Source organism: Lepidochelys kempii, chromosome 20, assembly GCF_965140265.1.
Source record: "Lepidochelys kempii isolate rLepKem1 chromosome 20, rLepKem1.hap2, whole genome shotgun sequence".
Classification (NCBI taxonomy): domain Eukaryota; kingdom Metazoa; phylum Chordata; order Testudines; family Cheloniidae; genus Lepidochelys; species Lepidochelys kempii.
This window is the reverse complement of record NC_133275.1, coordinates 22,797,158-22,818,242: the sequence shown is the minus strand read 5'-3', so window position 1 is coordinate 22,818,242 and position 21,085 is coordinate 22,797,158. Positions and strand designations below refer to the sequence as shown.

The 21,085-nt window shown below is 63.1% G+C and overlaps 1 protein-coding gene across 3 annotated transcripts; it reads left to right on the top strand.

Moving 5' to 3' along the window:
• Positions 1-658: 658 nt before the first annotated feature.
• LOC140900859 (tetratricopeptide repeat protein 39A-like) lies at positions 659-20,107 on the top strand. Of its 3 annotated transcripts, XR_012155735.1 has the most exons (19): positions 659-733; positions 4,380-4,481; positions 4,778-4,909; positions 5,491-5,561; positions 6,044-6,111; positions 7,018-7,082; positions 7,826-7,925; positions 8,059-8,124; positions 8,619-8,727; positions 9,124-9,191; positions 9,455-9,514; positions 11,057-11,218; positions 13,323-13,414; positions 14,434-14,554; positions 15,037-15,148; positions 15,992-16,106; positions 16,921-17,037; positions 17,435-18,691; positions 19,767-20,107. XR_012155735.1 is itself a non-coding variant. In XM_073318767.1 (18 exons), exons 1-18 carry the CDS (start codon positions 708-710, stop codon positions 17,550-17,552), a joined length of 1,704 nt encoding a protein of 567 aa, XP_073174868.1. In that variant the 5' UTR covers positions 659-707; the 3' UTR covers positions 17,553-20,107. The 3 variants fall into 3 exon arrangements, 2 of the variants coding, with proteins under 2 accessions (XP_073174868.1, XP_073174869.1); XM_073318767.1 differs by having other exon boundaries at positions 17,435-20,107; XM_073318768.1 differs by lacking the exon at positions 4,778-4,909 and having other exon boundaries at positions 17,435-20,107.
• Positions 20,108-21,085: the final 978 nt, after the last annotated feature.

Genomic DNA, 21,085 nt, shown 5'->3' with positions numbered 1-21,085 from the left:
TGATGTAACTGGCCCTGCTCACACAAACTGATGCCAAAGCGCTAGGCTGGAAGTGTCTGTGATCCCAGCAAGGGGCAGATTGGTTTAAAGGCCGATAGGCTCTGCCCCCACCCAGAACTCAGGCTGGCAGATGAGACATGAGTCCCTGGCACCCGGGGGCCGGACTCCTGCCTGTGGGCACCTGGCCAGGTGAGTCCCGGCGCCTGGGGGCCGGATCCCTGCCCGGGTTGCCCCGGCCAGGTGAGTCCCTGCGCCTGGGGGCCGGATCCCTGCCCGGGGAGCCCCGGCCAGGTGAGTCCCTGCACCTGGGGGCCGGATCCCCGACCGGGGGGCCCCGGCCAGGTGAGTCCCTGAACCTGGGGGCCGGATCCCCGACCGGGGGGCCCCGGCCAGGTGAGTCCCGGCGCCTGGGGGCCGGATCCCCGACCGGGGGGCCCCGGCCAGGTGAGTCCCTGCACCTGGGGGCTGGCTCCTTGACCGGGGGGCCCCGGCCAGGTGAGTCCCGGCGCCTGGGGGCCGGATCCCCGCCCGGGGGGCCCCGGCCAGGTGAGTCCCTGCACCTGGGGACCGGATCCCCGCCCGGGGGGCCCCGGCCAGGTGAGTCCCGGCACCTGCAGGGCGGAGCCGCCTCCCTCCCCGCCCCCGCCGGGTCCCGGCCGCACATTCCTCCAGAGCCGCTTCCTGCTCCCGGACCAGACCGGACCGTCATGGCCCTGGCGGCCGCTGCGGGCAGGTGAGAGACCCCGGCGGGGAGCCCCCGAGCCGGGACTGGAGGGGGGCGGGACCCTCTGCCCGGGGCTGCTCCCCCCCCCGCGCCCCTCCCCCGCTGCAGCCCCCCGCCTCCCAAAGCTCCGCCCCCCCCCGGCCCGCTGGGTCTTTCTGCTGCGGGCTCCCCCCCGCCCCCCTGGAAAAACGCACCTTCAATGCAGAGTCACCCCCCCCACCCCGTGCCTGCTCCCTGGGGGGGTCCAGGGCACATGGGTGCACCCAGCCCCTTCCCTCACTGGGTCAGCCCGGGGGGGGATCCTCTCCTGCTCCCCGGCCAGTCAGGATCCGGGGGGTCCCTGCTGGGTGACGGGAGGCTGGGGCGGGGGGCCCCAGGAGACCGGGGCGGGGCCAGGATATACAACCGGATTCAGAGCTACGGGAGGGGAGGTTGGGCTTGGGGTCGAGCACAGAAGATGGGGGGCAGGGGTCGATGGGGTGGGGAGCAGGCTGATGTGGGGATCATTGGGGGGAAAGGTTTAGAGGGGGGCTGGGCCCCTCCCCCCTGGACCGTCAGTCCTCACTCAGGATGAGTCCAATCGGGCCCCCGGCGTAGGTGCCTCCCCCCCAGAGCACTGTGGGAATATCCAGGGTTCCTGGGGTGCAGCCATGTGTTTTGGGGGGCCCAGAGGGGGCGGGGCACGCAGGGTGGAGGGGGGCAAAGCCCGACAGCCCCGTGTTTGCCAGGAGCTGGTGAGCAGAGCTGTGCTCCAGATGGCGGGGGATCCCAGACCCTGCGGGGGGGCCCTGCCCGTGAGGCCATGAGCCAGCTGAGCCTAGTGCCCAGCCCAGCCTGGCACCTGCTGGCCAGAGCCCTTCCTCAGCCCTGCGTGGAGCCGATGGGGGGGGCGGGGGCCCAGCCTCCGGGCCCAGCCCTGTTTGGTGAAGGTGGGGTGGATGCGCTGGCAGGGCCCTGCCAAGCCCGTGTTTGCTCAGCACTCCCGGGCACCGGTTCAGCTGAGCGTCGCTGGCTGTGGCCTTTGGCAAACACAGCGCTGAGGCTGGCCATGGGGAGAGGGGGCAGCGGGGCCCCTCGGCCTTGCCCTTGGCCTGTGGGGGGGTTGGCAGCTGGGGGAGGGGGACGTCAGTCCATGTTCATAGCTGGGGGGGCAGGGGGTTGATCGGTGCTGGCCAGAGGGAGAGAAAAGTGCTGAGTAAACACCCCCCCAGCTCTGCTGCTGCCCCTCACTCCTGACCTGCGTCCTCTGATGGCCCAGCCCTGGGCTCCCCCTCCCAGCTCCGCTGGTGCCCCTCACTTCTGACCCACAACCCCTGCTCGCCCAGCCCTGGGCTCTCCCACCTTTGCAACTCACCAGCCCCTTACCTGCTTCTATGCTACCTACAATCTCTTCCTGCAACAGACCCTGCAGCCCTTGCTAATAAATAAACATCTGTTCTGTGTTTGGGGGGAAAGCCAGGCCATGTCATCCTTTCATATTATGATGATGATGAAATATTTTCTATTCCAAAAATAACAGCCAGATGTTAAACAATAGCTGTGAAAGTTAGACAGTTTCAATCACTGGGGCAGGTCACTTGCATCCTAGAGTTTGAAAAGAGTTGGCCAAGGAGTTAAGCCTTGTAACTATGGGGACATTCCCAAGGACTGGAAGAAAGCTAATGGTGTGCCAGTCTTTAAAAAGGGTAAACAGGATGACCTGCATTATTACAGTCCTGTCAGTCTGACATCAGCCCCAGGCAAGATACTGGTGAGATGGGAGGCTATTAATAAAGGATTAAAGGCAGGTAATGTAACAAATAGGGGTTTATGGAAAATAGCTCCTGTCAAAGTGATGTGATATTTTTGAATAAGATTGCAAATTTGGTAGTTGGAGGCGATAGGGTGATATCATCTAAGCAGATTGCCGTGACTTGGTACCGCACGACGTTCTGATTGCAAAAACTAGAACGGTCCCAGTTCAGTGTGGTCCAGGTGAAGTGGATTATAAACTGGTTTAACTGAGAGGGCTCGACATGTAACTGCAAATGGAGAATCACCGTTGGGCAGGTGTGTTTCTAGCGGGGTCCCACAGGGACCGGGTCTTGGCCCTACGATATCTGACATTTTATCAACGGCTGGGAGAAAACATCAAATCATCCATGGACAGCGTTTGCAGACGACACAAAGAATGGGAGAGTGATAAATCATGACGAGGGCAGGTCACTGATACGGAGCGACCTGGATCGTTCGGCAAACTGGGCGCAAGCAAACAATCTGCATTTTAATTCGGACGGTGTAAACATCTGGGAATGAAGAATAGGTCGTACTTACAGGCTGGGGGGCTCTGCCCTGGGGAACCGCGTCTCTGACAAAGATTTGGGGGTCATGGTGGAGAATCAGCTGAACACGAGCTCCCAGTGCGACACTGGGGCCAAAAGGGCTGATGCAAACCATGGATACTTAACCAGGGGAATCTGGAGTAGGAGCAGAGAGGTGATTTTACCTCTGTGTCTGGCTCTAGAATCACCATGCCACGATATAAATCCATGGCACGGCCATACCTCGAATACTGCCTGCAGTTCTGGTCGTCGCATCACAAAAGGGGTGTATTAGAATTGGAAAAGGTTCAGAAAAGGGCAACAAAAGTGATTTGGGGGGCGTATGAGGAGAGATGAATAAGACGGGGACCGTTCAGCTTGGAAAAGAGACGGCTAAGGGGGGATCTGACAGAAGTCTACAAAATCTTGACGGGTGAGGAGAAAGTGAATAAAGACGGGTTATTTACTCCTTCTCCTAACAAAAGAACTAGAGGTCACCCAATGAAATTAACAGGCAGCCGGTTTAAACAAACACAAGGAAGTATTTCTTCTCACAATGCAGTCGACCTGTGGAACTCACTGCCAGAGGATGTTGTGAAGGCCAAGACTAGAACAGAGTTTTAAAAAGAGCTAGAGAAGTTCCAGGAGGACGGGTCCATCAATGGCTATTAGCTAGGCTGGGCAGGGATGGTGTCCTTAGCCTCTGTTTGCCAGAAGCCGGGATTGACTGACAGGGGATGAATCATTTGACAGTTGCCCTGTTCTGTTCCCTCCCCCTGAAGCGCCTGGCACCGGCCACTGCCAGCAGACAGGACACTGGCCTGGATGGACCATTGGTCTGACCCCGTCTGGCCGTTCTTATGGCCACTGCTGGACTTGTGTGCACAGTTCAGGAAGGACGTTGGTAAATCAGGGAGGGGTCAGAGAGGAGCCGCGTGGAGGATTAAAGGGTCAGAAAACCTGCCAGAGACTCCAGGAGCTTGATCTAGTTCGTGTACCAAAGGGAAGGCGAAGGGCGACTTGCTCCCAGCCATTGGGAGCCAGCATTTGCCAGCAGGCTCGGCCGTCTCGCAGAGCAGAGCAAATGAGATGGAAGCTGAAGCTGGACAGGGCTGAAGGCACAGAGTTTAACCGGGAGGGTGAATAACCCCTGGAGCCACCGACCCAGGGCCTTGGTGGAGTCTCCACCATGGGCTAGTTTCACACCGGGGTGGGACGTTTTCCTAGATCGGTGCGATTTTCAGCCTGCAGTAACTCAGGGCAGGTCTCTGGGGGTTAGACTAGGGGGTCCCCCTGGTCCCTTCGCTTGGAATCTCTAACTCTCTAAGCAGCCCCTCTTTGCTCCCCGCCCACAGGCCCCTGCCTGACCTGGCGGCCGCCCTAGACGAGTGCATGGAGGCCATGAACTCCTTCCTCTGCAACCAGTTCAGCAAGAGCCTGGAGAAGCTGCAGCCCAGGTGGGTGGAGGAGCTGCCCATGGTCCCTGGCCCTGATCCTCCTCGGTGGGCCAAGGGCTCCCGGCATCTGCAGGGTGCACGTCGGGGAAGCTCGCCCTGGCCTGGGGGGTTCCTTCGATCCTCCCCACCCCCAATGCTGCATCCCAGTGGGCACAAGGGGCCATGCCACCCTAGAACACTCCCCACCCCCCCCAACCCTGGGCCATGAGCTAAGGCATGGTGGGGCTCCTTGGGGCGGGTGTTGCTGGGGGGCTGGGGGAGTCTCCCTCCTGTCACCTGCCCCCTGCTCCCGGCAGGACCAAGGAGAGCATGTACCACGCCCTGGTCTACGCCACCATCCTGGAGATGCAGGCCATGATGACCTTCGAGCACGATGACATCGTGCAGGCCGGGCAGACCATGAAGGAGGCCCAGGAGATTTGCCAGAGGTGGGGGTGGGGGGCACATGGGAGGTGGGGATGGGGCATCCAGGGAAGGGGTGATGGGACTCCGGCATCAGGGTGGGGCATAGCAGGGACTGGGGAAGGCCCAGGGAGGGTTATGGGGTGTGTGTGTCATGGGGGGAGATGGGGCGCACAGGGGCTGGCGGTTGGATGGGGAGTGACAGGGCGTGGGCAGGAGGCTGGCCTGGCAATGGGACCCCCAGGCCTGGCCCCATGGAGGTCTCTGGGCTGGGGCGGGAGGCGTGGGGGTCATTCTGCACCAGTCCCACTGCTGGGTGGAACGGACCTGCCCGTCGTGTGTCATAGACCCGCTGCCCAGCAGAGGGGGAGTTTCCCAGGGCTTGGGGGAGTAAGAGCCTAACCCCACTGGGGAGCTGGGGCCTGGGAGGCCGTGGGGCAAAGATGGGGGAACCCTTCCAGTTACAGGCTCCTCGCTGGGGAAAATCCCCCCCCCTCTCAGCAGTTACTGACCCTGTGGGTCGGGTGGGGCTGGGGAGGCCTGTAGGGGGAGATGCGGGAGGGGCTAGGTAGCTGCCCCACTCCAGCCATCTTCCTCCCACGCCCAGGTTTCGGAGGAAATCCAGCGTGACTGGCTCCCTCACTGGCCTGGTCAGCAAGGCGGATTCATTCACCGAGGGTAAGAGACGCAGGGCATGGCCGCAGGGTGTCGGAGGGTGGGTCAGAGCAGGGGGCTGGGAGCCAGGACTCCTGGGTTCTATCCCTGGCTCTGGGAAGGGGAGTGGGGCCTGGTGGTCAGAGCAGGGGGCTGGGAGCCAGGACTCCTGGGTTCTACCCCTGGCTCTGGGAAGGGGAGTGGGGTCTGGTGGTCAGAGCAGGGGGCTGGGAGCCAGGACTCCTGGGTTCTATCCCTGGCTCTGGGAAGGGGAGTGGGGCCTGGTGGTCAGAGCAGGGGGCTGGGAGCCAGGACTCCTGGGTTCTATCCCTGGCTCTGGGAAGGGGAGTGGGGCCTGGTGGTCAGAGCAGGGGGCTGGGAGCCAGGACTCCTGGGTTCTATCCCCAGCTCCGTGGGTAGGCTGCGATGGCGGTGTTGCTGGAGGCGGGGTCGGGGCTTAGGGATGAGCATGCCCCCCCCCAAGTCCCTGTCGCTCTCCCTCACAGTGGAGCTGCACGCCGAGGTCTGCTACGCAGAGTGTCTACTGCAGCGGGCGGCCCTGACCTTCCTGCAGGTACCGGATCCCCCTCCATGCGGCTGGCACAGCGCCAGGGGGCCAGGACACCTGGGTTGTGAGCTAAATCCCCGGTGCTGCAGGGAGCAGGGTGGGGGCTCAGTGGGGGACACTCTCCCCTCGTCAGTGCTGGCCCCAATGGGCCACTCGGGGGTGCTGTGGGTCACTCTCCAGGTCACTTTCAAGGATTCGCTTTCATTTCCTGTCTCATTGTGAGACAACGTTGCTGTGTGGCATCCCACCCCAGAGGTGGCTGCGTCTCAGCGCCGGGTGAGGGGTTCCTGGATAAACAACCCCCGCATCCCACCCCAGAGGTGGCTGCGTCTCAGCGCCGGGTGAGGGGTTCCTGGATAAACAACCCCCGCATCCCACCCCAGAGGTGGCTGCATCTCAGCGCCGCGTGAGGGGTCCCTCGATAAACAACCTCCATTCCCCACCCCAGAGGTAGCTGCATCTCAGCGCCGGGCGAGGGGTCCCTCGATAAACAACCTCCATTCCCCACCCCAGAGGTGGCTGCATCTCAGCGCCGGGTGAGGGGTTCCTGGATAAACAACCCCCGCATCCCATCCCAGAGGTGGCTGCATCTCAGCGCCGCGTGAGGGGTCCCTCGATAAACAACCTCCATTCCCCACCCCAGAGGTGGCTGCATCTCAGCGCCGGGCGAGGGGTCCCTCGATAAACAACCTCCATTCCCCACCCCAGAGGTGGCTGCATCTCAGCGCCGGGTGAGGGGTCCCTCGATAAACAACCTCCATTCCCCACCCCAGAGGTGGCTGCATCTCAGCACTGGGTGAGGGGTTCCTGGATAAACAACCCCTGCATCCCACTGCAGAGATGGCTGCATCTCAGCGCCGGGCGAGGGATCCCTTCCCTCAGGTTTTGCTCATTTCCCCCTTCTCCCTGCAGGATGAGAACATGGTGAATTTCATCAAGGGGGGGATCAAGGTGCGGAGCAGCTACCTGATCTACAGGTGAGTGATGTCACAGCGGTGGTTCTGGGGGAGGGGGCCCCTCTTCAGGCTGCTGCCTTGGGGCCAGCAGGGGAGGAGGGGTCCCAGACGGGGCCCTCAGCCTCAGAAGGGCTCTTGTACTGTGAAGGTGGGAAATGTGATGGTTCTCCTGGGGCACTCAATGTGGTGTACTGGTGTGAGCAGGGGGCTGGGCACCAGGACTCCTGGGTTCTATCCCCGGCTCCGGGAGGGGAGTGGGGGCTAGTGGTTAGAGCTGGGCGCCAGGACTCCTGGGTTCTATCCCCGGCTCCGGGAGGGGAGTGGGGGCTAGTGATTAGAGCTGGGCGCCAGGACTCCTGGGTTCTATCCCCGGCTCCGGGAGGGGAGTGGGGGCTAGTGATTAGAGCTGGGCGCCAGGACTCCTGGGTTCTATCCCTGGCTCCGGGAGGGGCATGGGGGCTAGTGATTAGAGCTGGGCGCCAGGACTCCTGGGTTCTATCCCCGGCTCCGGGAGGGGAGTGGGGGCTAGTGATTAGAGCTGGGCGCCAGGACTCCTGGGTTCTATCCCCGGTTCCGGGAGGGGAGTGGGGGCTAGTGGTTAGAGCTGGGCACCAGGACTCCTGGGTTCTATCCCTGGCTCCGGGAGGGGAGTGGGGGCTAGTGGTTAGAGCTGGGCGCCAGGACTCCTGGGTTCTATCCCCGGCTCCGGGAGGGACATGGGGGCTAGTGGTTAGCACTCTCTGACTCTCCTGTTTCTTTTCCAGGGAACTGAGCAGTTTCATCCAGTCCAGTCACTGTACAGCAGGCCCTGCCCACGTACACTTGGAGGGAGGGGTGGCACTGGGCATCGGCGCCTTTAATCTGGTAAATTACTAGGAAGGGGGGTGGGGAATGGGACATGGGGCCTTTCCCCTCGAGGGGGCACCGGCTCCGGCCTGGCCCCAGGGCAGGGGACTGGCTGACGGGAACGCCTTTCATTCCTCTATTCTCTCCACAGACTCTCTCTCTCTTCCCTCCGCGGATCCTGAAGCTGCTGGAATTTGCTGGGTTTTCGGGGGACAAGGTAACCCCCTGCCTGGGCCTCCCGTCATCCCCCGCACAGTCTGCAGGTCCCCGCGATGGGGGTTCCCTGGGTCACTGCTGAGAAGGGGGGTTCTGTGGGGGGTCCCGCAAGGGGAGAGGGTCTGGGGGGCTAGCTGGGGTGTGTCTGGGGGAGGGGAGGAATTGGGGTATGGGCCTTCCCTCCATCCCCACCCCCATTGCAGCCAGGGCCCCATCAGCCAGAGGGAGTCATTGAGCTGTGGGCTGAGTCCTGCACCCCCAGCTCTCAGGGCTGTGGTTGGGGGCGGGGGGCGAACATCTGTCCCTCCCCCCACCCCCGGCTCTTCCTGGCCTGGTGGGCTGCAGCTGTCACCAGAGGGCGCCTCACCCTGCCGTTGTGTGTGGCAGTGGCCGGCCGCGCTGCCCCAGAGGTGGCCGCATCAGGCAGCGCGTTGGGACTCTGGAAGGGTGAAAGCGCCCAATGGCCCCCCCCCTCTGCTGTGTCTCTCTGCACAGGAGTACGGGCTGCAGCAGCTGCACGAGGGCGCGACCACCCTGAACCTGCGGGCCCTGCTCTGCACCATGCTGCTCCTCTGCTATTACACCTTCCTCACCTTCATCCTGGGTAGGACTGCAGCCGGCGGGGGACAGGGGACGGGGCCTCCCCCCAGCGGGTGCAAACTCTGATCCGGCCCCAGGCCAGGGGCCGGCTGGCTCAGGGGGGCAGGGGATGGGGCCTCCCCCCAGGGGGTGCAAACTCTGATCTGACCCCAGGCCAGGGGCCAGCTGGCTCAGGGGGGCAGGACATGGGGCCTCCCCCCTAGGGGGTGCAAACTCTGATCTGACCCCAGGCCAGGGGCCGGCTGGCTCGGGGGGCAGGGGACGGGACATGGGGCCTTTCCCCCCAGGGCGTGCCAGCTCTGATCCGGGCCCCCCATTCCCATTCAGGGGGTCCCTGATCTCTCTCAGAACTGGGAGCAGTGGCTTCGCCCCAGGCTGACCCCTCCTTGCACCCTTGCAGGGATCGGGGAGGACGATTTTACGGAAGCTGAGAGCCTGCTAAGACCCTACCTCATTCGCTACCCCAAGGTACGGGACCGGCCGGTGGGGCCCTTCCACCTGCGGGGTGGGAGGGTCCGGGGGGGATCTGTCCTCACTGGGGAGAATTGGGGCTGCCCCATGGTCTGACCTCCTGACGGGTTTTGCTGCCCCGGCTAAAACTAGGGAGTGGAAAGAACTGGGCTGAGACTCCCCCCAACTTGCTTCATGGGTGATCCTGGCATCCCCTACGCTTTGCCCTTCCTCAGGGACCCTGCCCCCCACCCATCGGCTCCCTTCTCTCCCCTCTGCAGAGCGCCATCTTCCTCTTCTTCGCCGGCAGGATAGAGGAGATCAAAGGGAACATCAGTGAGGTAAGAGACCCCTCGCCTGGGGGACCCCCTCACAGAGCCAGGGTCTGCGACGGGGGGTGCTCCTGAGCCAACCAGTCCCCTGGCCCGGGGTCGGATCAGAACCGGTGCCCCCTAGAGGGGGAAGGCCCCATGTCCCATTCCCCACCCCCCTGGAGCCAGCCAGTCCCCCCATCCCCCTGGAGCCGGATCAGAACTGGCGCCCCCTAGAGGGGAAGGCCCCATGTCCCATTCCCCACCCCCCTGGAGCCAGCCAGTCCCCCCATCCCCCTGGGGCCGGATCAGAACCGGCGCCCCCTAGAGGGGGAAGGCCCCATGACCCATTCCCCACCCCCCTGGAGCCAGCCAGTCCCCCCATCCCCCTGGGGCCGGATCAGAACCGGCGCCCCCTAGAGGGGAAGGCCCGATGTCCCATTCCCCACCCCCCTGGAGCCAGCCAGTCCCCCCATCCCCCTGGAGCTGGATCAGAACCGGCGCCCCCTAGAGGGGAAGGCCCCATGTCCCATTCCCCACCCCCCTGGAGCCAGCCAGTCCCCCCATCCCCCTGGGGCCGGATCAGAACTGGCGCCCCCTAGAGGGGGAAGGCCCCATGACCCATTCCCCACCCCCCTGGAGCCAGCCAGTCCCCCCATCCCCCTGGGGCCGGATCAGAACCGGCGCCCCCTAGAGGGGGAAGGCCCCATGTCCCATTCCCCACCCCCCTGGAGCCAGCCAGTCCCCCCATCCCCCTGGGGCCGGATCAGAACCGGCGCCCCCTAGAGGGGGAAGGCCCCATGTCCCATTCCCCACCCCCCTGGAGCCAGCCAGTCCCCCCATCCCCCTGGGGCCGGATCAGAACTGGCGCCCCCTAGAGGGGGAAGGCCCCATGACCCATTCCCCACCCCCCTGGAGCCAGCCAGTCCCCCCATCCCCCTGGGGCCGGATCAGAACCGGCGCCCCCTAGAGGGGGAAGGCCCCATGTCCCATTCCCCACCCCCCTGGAGCCAGCCAGTCCCCCCATCCCCCTGGGGCTGGATCAGAACCGGCGCCCCCTAGAGGGGGAAGGCCCCATGTCCCATTCCCCACCCCCCTGGAGCCAGCCAGTCCCCCCATCCCCCTGGGGCCGGATCAGAACTGGCGCCCCCTAGAGGGGGAAGGCCCCATGTCCCATTCCCCACCCCCCTGGAGCCAGCCAGTCCCCCCATCCCCCTGGGGCCGGATCAGAACCGGTGCCCCCTAGAGGGGGAAGGCCCCATGTCCCATTCCCCACCCCCCTGGAGCCAGCCAGTCCCCCCATCCCCCTGGGGCCGGATCAGAACCGGTGCCCCCTAGAGGGGGAAGGCCCCATGTCCCATTCCCCACCCCCCTGGAGCCAGCCAGTCCCCCCATCCCCCTGGGGCCGGATCAGAACCGGCGCCCCCTAGAGGGGGAAGGCCCCATGACCCATTCCCCACCCCCCTGGAGCCAGCCAGTCCCCCCATCCCCCTGGGGCCGGATCAGAACCGGCGCCCCCTAGAGGGGAAGGCCCCCGTGCCCATTCACGAGGCTCCTGACCTCTCTGCACAGGCCATCTGCAGGTTCGAGGCAGGCTGCTCGGCCCAGCAGGCCTGGAAGCAATTCCACCACATGTGCTACTGGGAGCTGATGTGGTGTTTCGCCTACAAGGGCATGTGGAAAATGGCCTATTTCTACGCCGACCTGCTGAGCAAGGAGAACCGCTGGTCCAAGGTGAGGGGCTATGGGTGGGGCCGTGCCCTCTCCAGGGACTAAAGGGTTTATTGGGGAGGGTCTGTCAGTGCTTCACACAGCGCCCCCTAGTGCCGCCCTGGGGCATTGGGGCCAGCACTGACTGTGGGGGAGAGCGCCCCCTGCTGAGCCCCTGCTCCCTGCAGCACAGTGCCCCCTAGTGCCGCCCTGGGGCATTGGGGCCAGCACTGACTGTGGGGGAGAGCGCCCCCTGCTGAGTCCCCTGCTCCCTGCAGCACAGTGCCCCCTAGTGCCGCCCTGGGGCAGTGGGGCCAGCACTGACTGCGGGGGAGAGCGCCCCCTGCTGAGTCCCCTGCAGCACGGCGCCCCCTAGTGCCGCTCTGGGGCATTGGGGCCAGCACTGACCGTGGGGGAGAGCGCCCCCTGCTGAGACCCTGCTCCCTGCAGCACAGTGCCCCCTAGTGCCGCCCTGGGGCATTGGGGCCAGCACTGACTGTGGGGGAGAGCGCCCCCTGCTGAGTCCCCTGCTCCCTGCAGCACAGTGCCCCCTAGTGCCGCCCTGGGGCATTGGGGCCAGCACTGACTGTGGGGGAGAGCGCCCCCTGCTGAGTCCCCTGCTCCCTGCAGCACAGTGCCCCCTAGTGCCGCCCTGGGGCAGTGGGGCCAGCACTGACTGCGGGGGAGAGCGCCCCCTGCTGAGTCCCCTGCAGCACGGCGCCCCCTAGTGCCGCTTCGGGGCATTGGGGCCAGCACTGACCGTGGGGGAGAGCGCCCCCTGCTGAGACCCTGCTCCCTGCAGCACAGTGCCCCCTAGTGCCGCCCTGGGGCATTGGGGCCAGCACTGACTGTGGGGGAGAGCGCCCCCTGCTGAGCCCCTGCTCCCTGCAGCACAGTGCCCCCTAGTGCCGCCCTGGGGCAGTGGGGCCAGCACTGACTGCGGGGGAGAGCGCCCCCTGCTGAGTCCCCTGCAGCACGGCGCCCCCTAGTGCCGCTCTGGGGCATTGGGGCCAGCACTGACCGTGGGGGAGAGCGCCCCCTGCTGAGACCCCTGCAGCACGGCGCCCCCTAGTGCCGCCCTGGGGCATTGGGGCCAGCACTGACTGCAGGCGAGAGCGCCCCCTGCTGAGTCCCCTGCAGCACAGCGCCCCCTAGTGCCGCCCTGGGGCAGTGGGGCCAGCACTGACTGTGGGGGAGAGCGCCCCCTGCTGAGTCCCCTGCTCCCTGCAGCACAGCGCCCCCTAGTACTGTGCTGGGGCAGTGGGGCCAGCACTGACCGTGGGGGAGAGCGCCCCTTGCTGAGCCCCTGCTCCCTGCAGCACGGCGCCCCCTAGTGCCGCCCTGGGGCATTGGGGCCAGCACTGACTGTGGGGGAGAGCGCCCCCTGCTGAGCCCCTGCTCCCTGCAGCACAGTGCCCCCTAGTGCCGCCCTGGGGCACTGGGGCCAGCACTGACTGTGGGGGAGAGCGCCCCCTGCTGAGTCCCCTGCAGCACAGTGCCCCCTAGTGCCGCCCTGGGGCATTGGGGCCAGCACTGACTGCGGGGGAGAGCGCCCCCTGCTGAGCCCCTGCTCCCTGCAGCACAGCGCCCCCTAGTGCCGCCCTGGGGCATTGGGGCCAGCACTGACTGCGGGGGAGAGCGCCCCCTGCTGAGCCCCTGCTCCCTGCAGCACAGTGCCCCCTAGTGCCGCCCTGGGGCATTGGGGCCAGCACTGACTGTGGGGGAGAGCGCCCCTTGCTGAGCCCCTGCTCCCTGCAGCACAGCGCCCCCTAGTGCCGCCCTGGGGCATTGGGGCCAGCACTGACTGCGGGGGAGAGCGCCCCCTGCTGAGTCCCCTGCAGCACGGCGCCCCCTAGTGCCGCCCTGGGGCATTGGGGCCAGCACTGACTGTGGGGGAGAGCGCCCCCTGCTGAGTCCCCGCCCCCCTCCAGCTCACGGCAGCAGCCGGAGGTTTTCTATAGGGTCTCCCATAGGTGTCCAGAGTTGGAGACCTAACCAGGCCGGATGGCCTGGCTGTCTGCTCTGTGGCTGCTAGTTCTCGGCCCGTCCTGGGCCTGTTGGGGGTCTGAGCCCCCCGCCCCCAGCCGTGCGCGTGGGGCTGATGGGTCAGGCCGGTGTCTTTCTGCAGGCCATGTATGTGTATATGAAAGCCGCCTTCCTCAGCATGCTGCCCCCCGAGGAGCCCCGGCCCTTCGGGGAGAGCGAGGTGCAGCTGTTCAGGTAGGGGCCATGGGCGATGCTGGTGCTGGGGGAGCAGGAGGGTTTGGTGCCAAACATGGGGGTTGGGCAGGAGGGGCACCGGGAGATCTGGGTTCAGGCCTTGCAGCACAAGGGTGGGGAGCCCAGGGCTGGGAGAGCAGGGGCTGTGGGTTGGGAGTGAGGGGCATTGGCAGGGCTGTGTGTGTCCCAACCCCCAGTCACTTGCCCACTAACACTGACCCCCAGATGGGAAGTTGCGTCCCCCCCTTTCTGCTCCTCAGCTTAACGTATGGCACTGGTAATTCCCTCCCTACCTGCCTGCTTGGCTCCGTCCTGCATCCAGCCCTGGGCATTGGCTGGCTCAGGGCCCCCCCAAATCTTATCACTTCCTTTCCCCTCCTATCCCAGCTGCAAAGCTGGGGTGTGTAGGGGAATGGCAGGGGCTACCTAGAGACAGGACAGACATGGGCATAAGATAGGACTCCTGGGTTCTCTCCCTGGCTCTGGGAGGGAAGTGGGGTCTAGTGGTTAGAGCAGGGGGGTGCTGGGACCCAGGACTCCTGGGTTCTACCCCCCAGCTCTGGGAGGGTTCATGTTCCATGGAGCTAAATGCTGCAGTCTCAGCTGGAAACACGGTGCCGGCTTCAGGCAGATCTAAATGCCATGGGTCTTGTTAAATTAAATTAGATCATTCACAGCGTGAGGGCTGGATCCGCCCGGTACCAGTTTGACCCAGTTTTTGCTCTCGTCATAGTTTAATCTGCCACATATGTGTATTGGCGATGCCTGTGTGCAAGCATTAGGTTCAAGAGTTAACAGGATGGGAGCTGAACCAGGCACTCTCTGAGCCATCGTTTCAGGCTGCCTGCAGACTCAGGCATATGTTGCTGGGCTGCCTTTTGGCAAACGGGTCGGCTAGAACCGGGACCTTTGCTTTCAATGCCAGTGGAGATTCTGGAACCCAATTCTGGGTCCGGGGGACCCCCAGTGTGGCCCCCCCTCCCACAGATCGCAACCCAGCTGTCTCTCTTCCCCTCCAGGCAGGTGTCATCTTTTAAGCAGAAGATCGCGGGCAAGTCTCCCCCCACGGAGAAGTTTGCCATCCGGAAAGCCCGGCGCTATAAGGGCAGCCGCCCGGTCCCTGTACCGGTGCCAGCCCTGGTGAGGGGGAAGGGAGTGTGGGGAGAGGGTTCGAGGGGGAAAATTGTGCTGGATGCTGCTTGGAAAAGCCATGACTCAACTGGTGCCATCACCCAGGATCTGCCGTGCTGGAGAATGGGAGGGGCTAGGAGTCAGGACGCCTGGGTTCTCTCCCTGGCTTGGAGAGGGGAGCGGGGTCTGGTGGTTAGAACCTAGGGGCTGGGAGTCGGGAATGCTGGGTCCCATTTCCCATCTTTGTCACATGACCTTGGACAGGTTGTGTCCCTCTCTGTGCCTCAGTTTCCCCACTTCCCATTGGCTCTGAGTGCAAAGCGGCTATAACCTGCTCAGGACGAGGGGGGAATGGGGGAACTGGGAGGGAGCCTAGGACAGGCTGGTTAATGTCCAGCGGGATGTGGGGGCTGTCCTGGGGGTCCAGATCCTCCTCTGCAGGGTGAGCAGCCCGGGCTGTTGCCCTGACACCCCCCCCCGTCCCTCCCCAGGAGATGATGTACATGTGGAATGGCTTCACCGTGCTGGGCAAGCAGCGGGAGCTGCTGGAGGGGACGCTGGAGACGCTGACGCAGGCTGAGAAGAAGCTGCAGGAGTCGCCAGGTAACAGGATGTGAGGCCTTTCCCCTCCGGGGGCTGCCAGCTCCCATCCGGCCCCAGGGTGGGGCACCGGCTGGCTTGGGGGGGGGAAGGGACACGGGGCCTTTCCCCTCCGGGGGCTGCCAGCTCCCATCCGGCCCCAGGGTGGGGCACCGGCTGGCTTGGGGGGGGGAAGGGACACGGGGCCTTTCCCCTCCGGGGGCTGCCAGCTCCCATCCGGCCCCAGGGTGGGGCACCGGCTGGCTTGTGGGGGGGAAGGGACACGGGGCCTTTCCCCTACGGGGGCTGCCAGCTCCCATTTGGCCCTAGGGTGGGGCACCGGCTGGCTTGGGGGGGGGTGGGGAATGGGACACGGGGCCTTTCCCCTCCGGGGGCTGCCAGCTCCCATCCGGCCCCAGGGTGGGGCACCGGCTGGCTTGGGGGGGAGGGAATGGGACACGGGGCCTTTCCCCTCCGGGGGATGCCAGCTCCCATTTGGCCTCAGGGTGGGGCACCGGCTGGCTTGGGGGGGAGGGAATGGGACACGGGGCCTTTCCCCTCCGGGGGCTGCCAGCTCCCATCCGGCCCCAGGGTGGGAACGAAGAACACGCGTGTGGCTGCATCGTGTTTGTTGGGTCTCAGCCCCAGTGGAGAGACTGAGCCCCCCCCATCTCTGCCCCGAGCCAGTGGGGGGTGGGTAGAAGACACAGCTAGGGGGGCTGTGGGAGGGGGGGCACACCGGGTTGGGGGCTGTGGGGGGGGCTGGCACACTGGGGTGGGGGCTCTCCCTGCCACCCCGCCCCCTCCCCCGTGGGGATGCCCAGAGGAGCCGGGCCCCCCCCCTTGACGCCCCAACTCTGCCCACAGCCGGCGAGTTCCAGACGGACGACCGGTGCCTCCTGCTGCTGCTGAAGGGGCTCTGCATGAGGCACCGGCGGAGCCCTGCCGAGGCGGAGGCCTGCTTCAGCGCCGTGCTGGGCAGGTGAGCGCCCCCTGCTGGGAGACTCCACCTGGCTCCCGCCGCCCAGGGCATCTGTGGCGGGGGGAGTCCCCATCCTGGGCGGGGCTCTGGCTCCCGACCCACTGCGGACGTGACGGAGGGAGGGTCCTGCTGCTTCTTGGCCCCTCCTCCCCCCCCCCCGGTTTGCTGATCTCGGGGTTACCCCACCGATGGGCTTTCCCAATGGGATAATGCCCCCCCCTCCCAGCACATGGGCATTGCCCGGGCAAGGAACTGCGTTCTGGGGGTCACAGGTGGTGCCATGCTCCATGGGGGGGTCACTCCCCCCTAGGGATCAGAGGGGTCCTGGGTCTGTGGGGGGGTCACTCCCCCCTCTAGGGATCAGAGGGGTCCTGGGTCTGTGGGGGGGTCACTCCCCCCTCTAGGGATCAGACGGGTCCTGGGTCTGTGGGGGGTCATTCCCCGCTCTAGGGATCAGCGGGGTCCTGGGTCTGTGTGTGTGGGGGTCACTCCCCCCTAGGGATCAGAGGGGTCCTGGGTCTGTGGGGGGGTCACTCCCCCCTCTAGGGATCAGGGAGTCCTGGGTCTGTGGGGGGGTCATTCCCCCCTCTAGGGATCAGGGGGGTCCTGGGTCTGTGCGGGCTGGGGGGGTGTCATTCCCCTCCTAGGGGCCTGGGGGTGTCTGGAGGACACCATGCTCTTGCGGGTCTGTCTGGCCCCAGCCAGGTGCTGCCCCCAAACTCCTGCCCCCAGGTTGCTGCCCGGGGCGGGTCTTGGTCCAGGAAGCCCCTCCCCGGTGAATTACCGTCTGTCTGTCTGTCCCTCCCGCTGGCAGTGAGAAGCGGATCCGCTACGATCACTACCTGGTGCCCAACACGCTGCTGGAGCTCGGCCTGCTGCACCTGGCCCAGGGCCGGAGCGAGGAGGCCATCCCGCTGCTGCGCCGAGCCAGGTGGGGCCTGTCTACACTAGGAGGGTGTTGCAACAATGTCAGCCTGTCCTGTGCTCCCCTGTCCCACAATGCTTCCCAGAAGCCCCAGCGGGTGTGTCGCAGAATGCATTGTGGTGCTAAGGTGCACTGGGGGGCCAGAGGGGCTGGAACTGTCTGTGTGGCTGATTTAGGGGGGGACAGGGCTCGGGGGGGGAGGGGAGTTGAGGCATCCCCCCCGCACTCAGCGGATGGTTCTGGTTCAGCTGGTCCCAGGACTGGTCAGTGCACCGGGAAGCTCAGGAATGGGGTGGGGGGAGTCCGGTGCGTATGATGAAGAGACTCTGGTCCTGGCGGGGTGGGGGTGGGGGGCAGGGTGTATTTGTGGCCAGTGATTACCCCCCCCGCCCTCCCAATTTAGGAACAACTACAAGAACTATTCCATGGAGTCCCGGACGCTCTTCCGGATCCACGCGGTTCTGTCCCGGCTCAAGGCGGATCAGGAGGAGAACGGCATGGAAGGACCCAGCTCCTCCTAAGGAACCGTGCCCCGCAGCCGAGAAGAGCCGGGGGGGCACGGGACTCGGGGGATGGAATCACCTGTCGTCGTCCCCCCCCAGCCCCCACCGAAGGAGGGACCCTGCACTTTCAATGAAGCCAAATTGACTTAACCCTTCCTGCGCCGCTCCGCACCCCAGAGCGACTTCTTTGTCTCCAAAGGCGGAGCCTGGAAGGGGTGCGTCTCCTTTGGGAGCATGCCCGCAGCACCAGGGGGTACCACTGTGACAAACAGGGGGCAGGGAGGCAGAGCTGGATCCTGCGGGAGGGTGCCGCATGGTGAGGCAGCCCTTTAAGTCTGAACCCAAATACCCTTAAAGGGCCAGTTCACCCTGCGCTGCCCACCCCTGTCCAAGTTTCCTAGGATAAGGGCTAACCATGCCCCCCCCCCCGCACGCACACTTTAATTAAACTAATTTGGGACTAGTCACTTGGGGCGGTGCCGACTGCTGTACGGGGCACCATAAGCACTGTGCCCTGTGTTTCCTAGCTGGTTTCCCTGGTCCAGGGAACCTCCCTATCCACAGGTCCCTTGGCCCTCCAGGGTTCCCCCCTCCTACCCCTGTTCTGGTCCCCCGTGGACCAGCTGGCTCCACACACCTCCATAGCTGGGCCCTTCTGCATCCGTATTTCCCATTATCCTGTAGGAATGGGAGCCACGGCGCCTTGCCAAGAGCTGGACGGGTATTTCTTTCCATCATCGCCAGTGGGGCGTTGACTGATGGTTTGCCGCAGAGATCTCATTTGGGGACGATCCTGGGGACCCAGGAGCTGTCGCTGCCTCCTGCACGGGCAGGCGATTTTTTTTTAAATGCAGCCGTGGCCTTGTTTTTCTATTTCTGCCTCTTCTTTTTTGGTCCGGAAATTCAGGTCTCCCCCGAAAGCCCTCGGCACAGGGAAAAGGGCCGAATCCTATGGCCGGTTCTTACAGTGTGTTTTTAATGAGGTGGGCAGCCTCTGAGCCATGCCCCCCCGCATCTGTACATGCCTCTGAGCCGTCCCCCTCCGCGTTTGACAAATGGGGAAACTGAGGCAACGTGGCCTGCAACTGTGAACCAAGGACACCAGATGGGGAAACTGGGAATCGACCGCAGATCTCTTGAGGCCGGGTGCTTTTTAGGTACTAAATCATCTGTCACCATTTACCTCAGTCCACTCTGGCCTTGTCTATATTCAAAGTCCCACTGGTTACACTTTAATCTGATCTAGCGAAATCAGCGCAAAAGACTCCGGTTTAAGCCGGGTTTATTTGGGTTTCGTTGCGGGGCTTGTCTAAACACAGAAGTTGGGCAACTTTAACTGACATTGGTTTAGTACAACCAGTGCATCTTTGTGTGTAGATGCTCATGGGTTGAAATTGGGTTGATATTGGTCACTCCCATAGGCTGCAGAGCTGGAGGCCACCTGGGCCACGGGCCGACCCCTTTCAACAGGGGCCACTCACTCAAATTCGGCCTGGCCAAGGCCCCGTCATGCTGAAGAAGCGTCTGGGCCAAACCCAGGCAGCCACACGCCTCATGGCTGGGAGCGTGCCAAGGTCAGCAACCTGGGTCCTGCTCTGCGTGTGCTGCAGGCCGGGTCCTCGCTTGCCAGCTACCGAAGCAGAAGTGATGTCGCTCCGGGCTGGGGGCTGGGATAAGGTTAGGGGTGGGGGAGGCAGCCGTGTTGCACGAATAGCTGCATAAGTGCCGCATTCGCAGTCCAGCCATCCCACGCTGAGTCCAGGGGCCGGGGCCTTGCAAACGCAGCAGGCCAATGGAGAAGGCTGTTTCCCTGCGCTTGTACATTACACAAGAGAGCGCTGGGTTATGGGATGGAATAGTGGGGGAATCCCACAATGCACAGCAGCTGCCCCACAAGCCACGTGCCTGCTGGAGGATGCTGGGATGCATACCCATGATGCACTGGGCTGTTTGCCAAGAGACCTCTGCTGGGCGGGCAATGCGCTGGCCCACAGGTGTGAGGTTGAATGCGCTCGAGTTGGGAGGAGTCTGTCCTGTTGTCATGACAGATCTGAAACGCACGGCGTTATCCCGGTGCAGTTTTCAGTGCAGCCAAAGCCTCCGTGAAACGGCTGCAACTTTGTATGTAATCGGGCCTGAGTTCATTAGGAACAGATTTAAGCTAAACCAAAATAAGCGTCCACATGGGCTTGCATTGATTTAATTGACTCAGTTGCTTTTAAACCCATTTAGTTACACAGGTGCGCTTTCAAATAGACACGCCCTGTTAGAGGACAGAACTGCTATTGAGGGGGCCAGCACCCGTATTGCACGATTTCCCCATGACCAAGAGACAGCTGGTTCAATCCCTGCTCCACATGTGAATGTCTAACCCCAGCACAGAGCTGGCGAGAGAAGAAACACCCGTCGCGAGGTGGCTGTGCTAAAGGGGTGATGGGACTTTCTTTACATGAACAATTGGTTAAATAATGGATGTTTGGGATCTGTATGGAGGAATCTTATTTTAAAATCGAATTGGGTTCCATCAAGAGTTTTAAATCCTTTTAATTCTGGAGATGATGTAATAAAAAATACAGATGTTTAATTTGTATTCCAGGGTGTTGGGTATTTTTTTCTCCTGATGCAAAAATGGTTGGGGGGCACCTATGAATATACTGAACTCTGCCCCCTGTTGGTTTTATTTAGCATGCAGCTTTGCCCAGGGGCCTGATATTAGGGTGGTATATGTGTTTATCCCACTGATTCAGCTGAATTCAGGCCCACAGGAAATGCCAGGTCAACACCACCTGCAAGACACCTCCCAGTAGGCAATGATGGGATATCCAGACAATGGGGTAATTTCTCCCTAACCCCAGCCAATAAGGGGGTCAACATGTGCCTTGAATCTATAACCCTAATTTTTGTTTTTATCTGGTCTAATGTAACTGCAGCTGTTCTTATCCTCTGCACAATTATCGCCTTTTTTGCATCCTGATAGAATCTTGGGCCCAATATCATGTGTTGGTGGGTTCTGCAGGTCAAAGGCACCTTATGTACAAATAAGTATTGCCTTCGCGGGTGATTTAGATGTGTTGAGCTAGGAGGCAGTATGTCCTAGTGGATAGAGCACTGGACTGGGTCCCTTGAGAGCAGGGTTCTATTCCCCAGCTCTGCCATTAGCCTCACTTTCACTGGTCTGTGCCTCAGTTTCCCCATTCTGTAAAATAGGGCTAATGTGACTCACCTCCTTTGGAAAGTGCTTTGAGAGCTACTGATGAAGAGCTAGGGATGATCATACCATGACAGGGTGGAACAACACACGCCAGGCACCTTTATCCTGTTCACTATTTTGTGCCCCCTTTGGGTCGGGCTTTTGAAAGTACTTTTACTTGGCAAGTCATAGAGGTTTTTCCAATGGGTCTGTGCTCCTTTACACACAGATTTTGTCCTGGTATCACCTTTTATTTAAACAAATATTGCTCCAACCTCTAGCAGAGCTGCAGTTACATGCTTACTCTACTTCCCATGTGGGCACAGCGATGCTGCTAGAAACACCTTTATGTAAGAGCAGC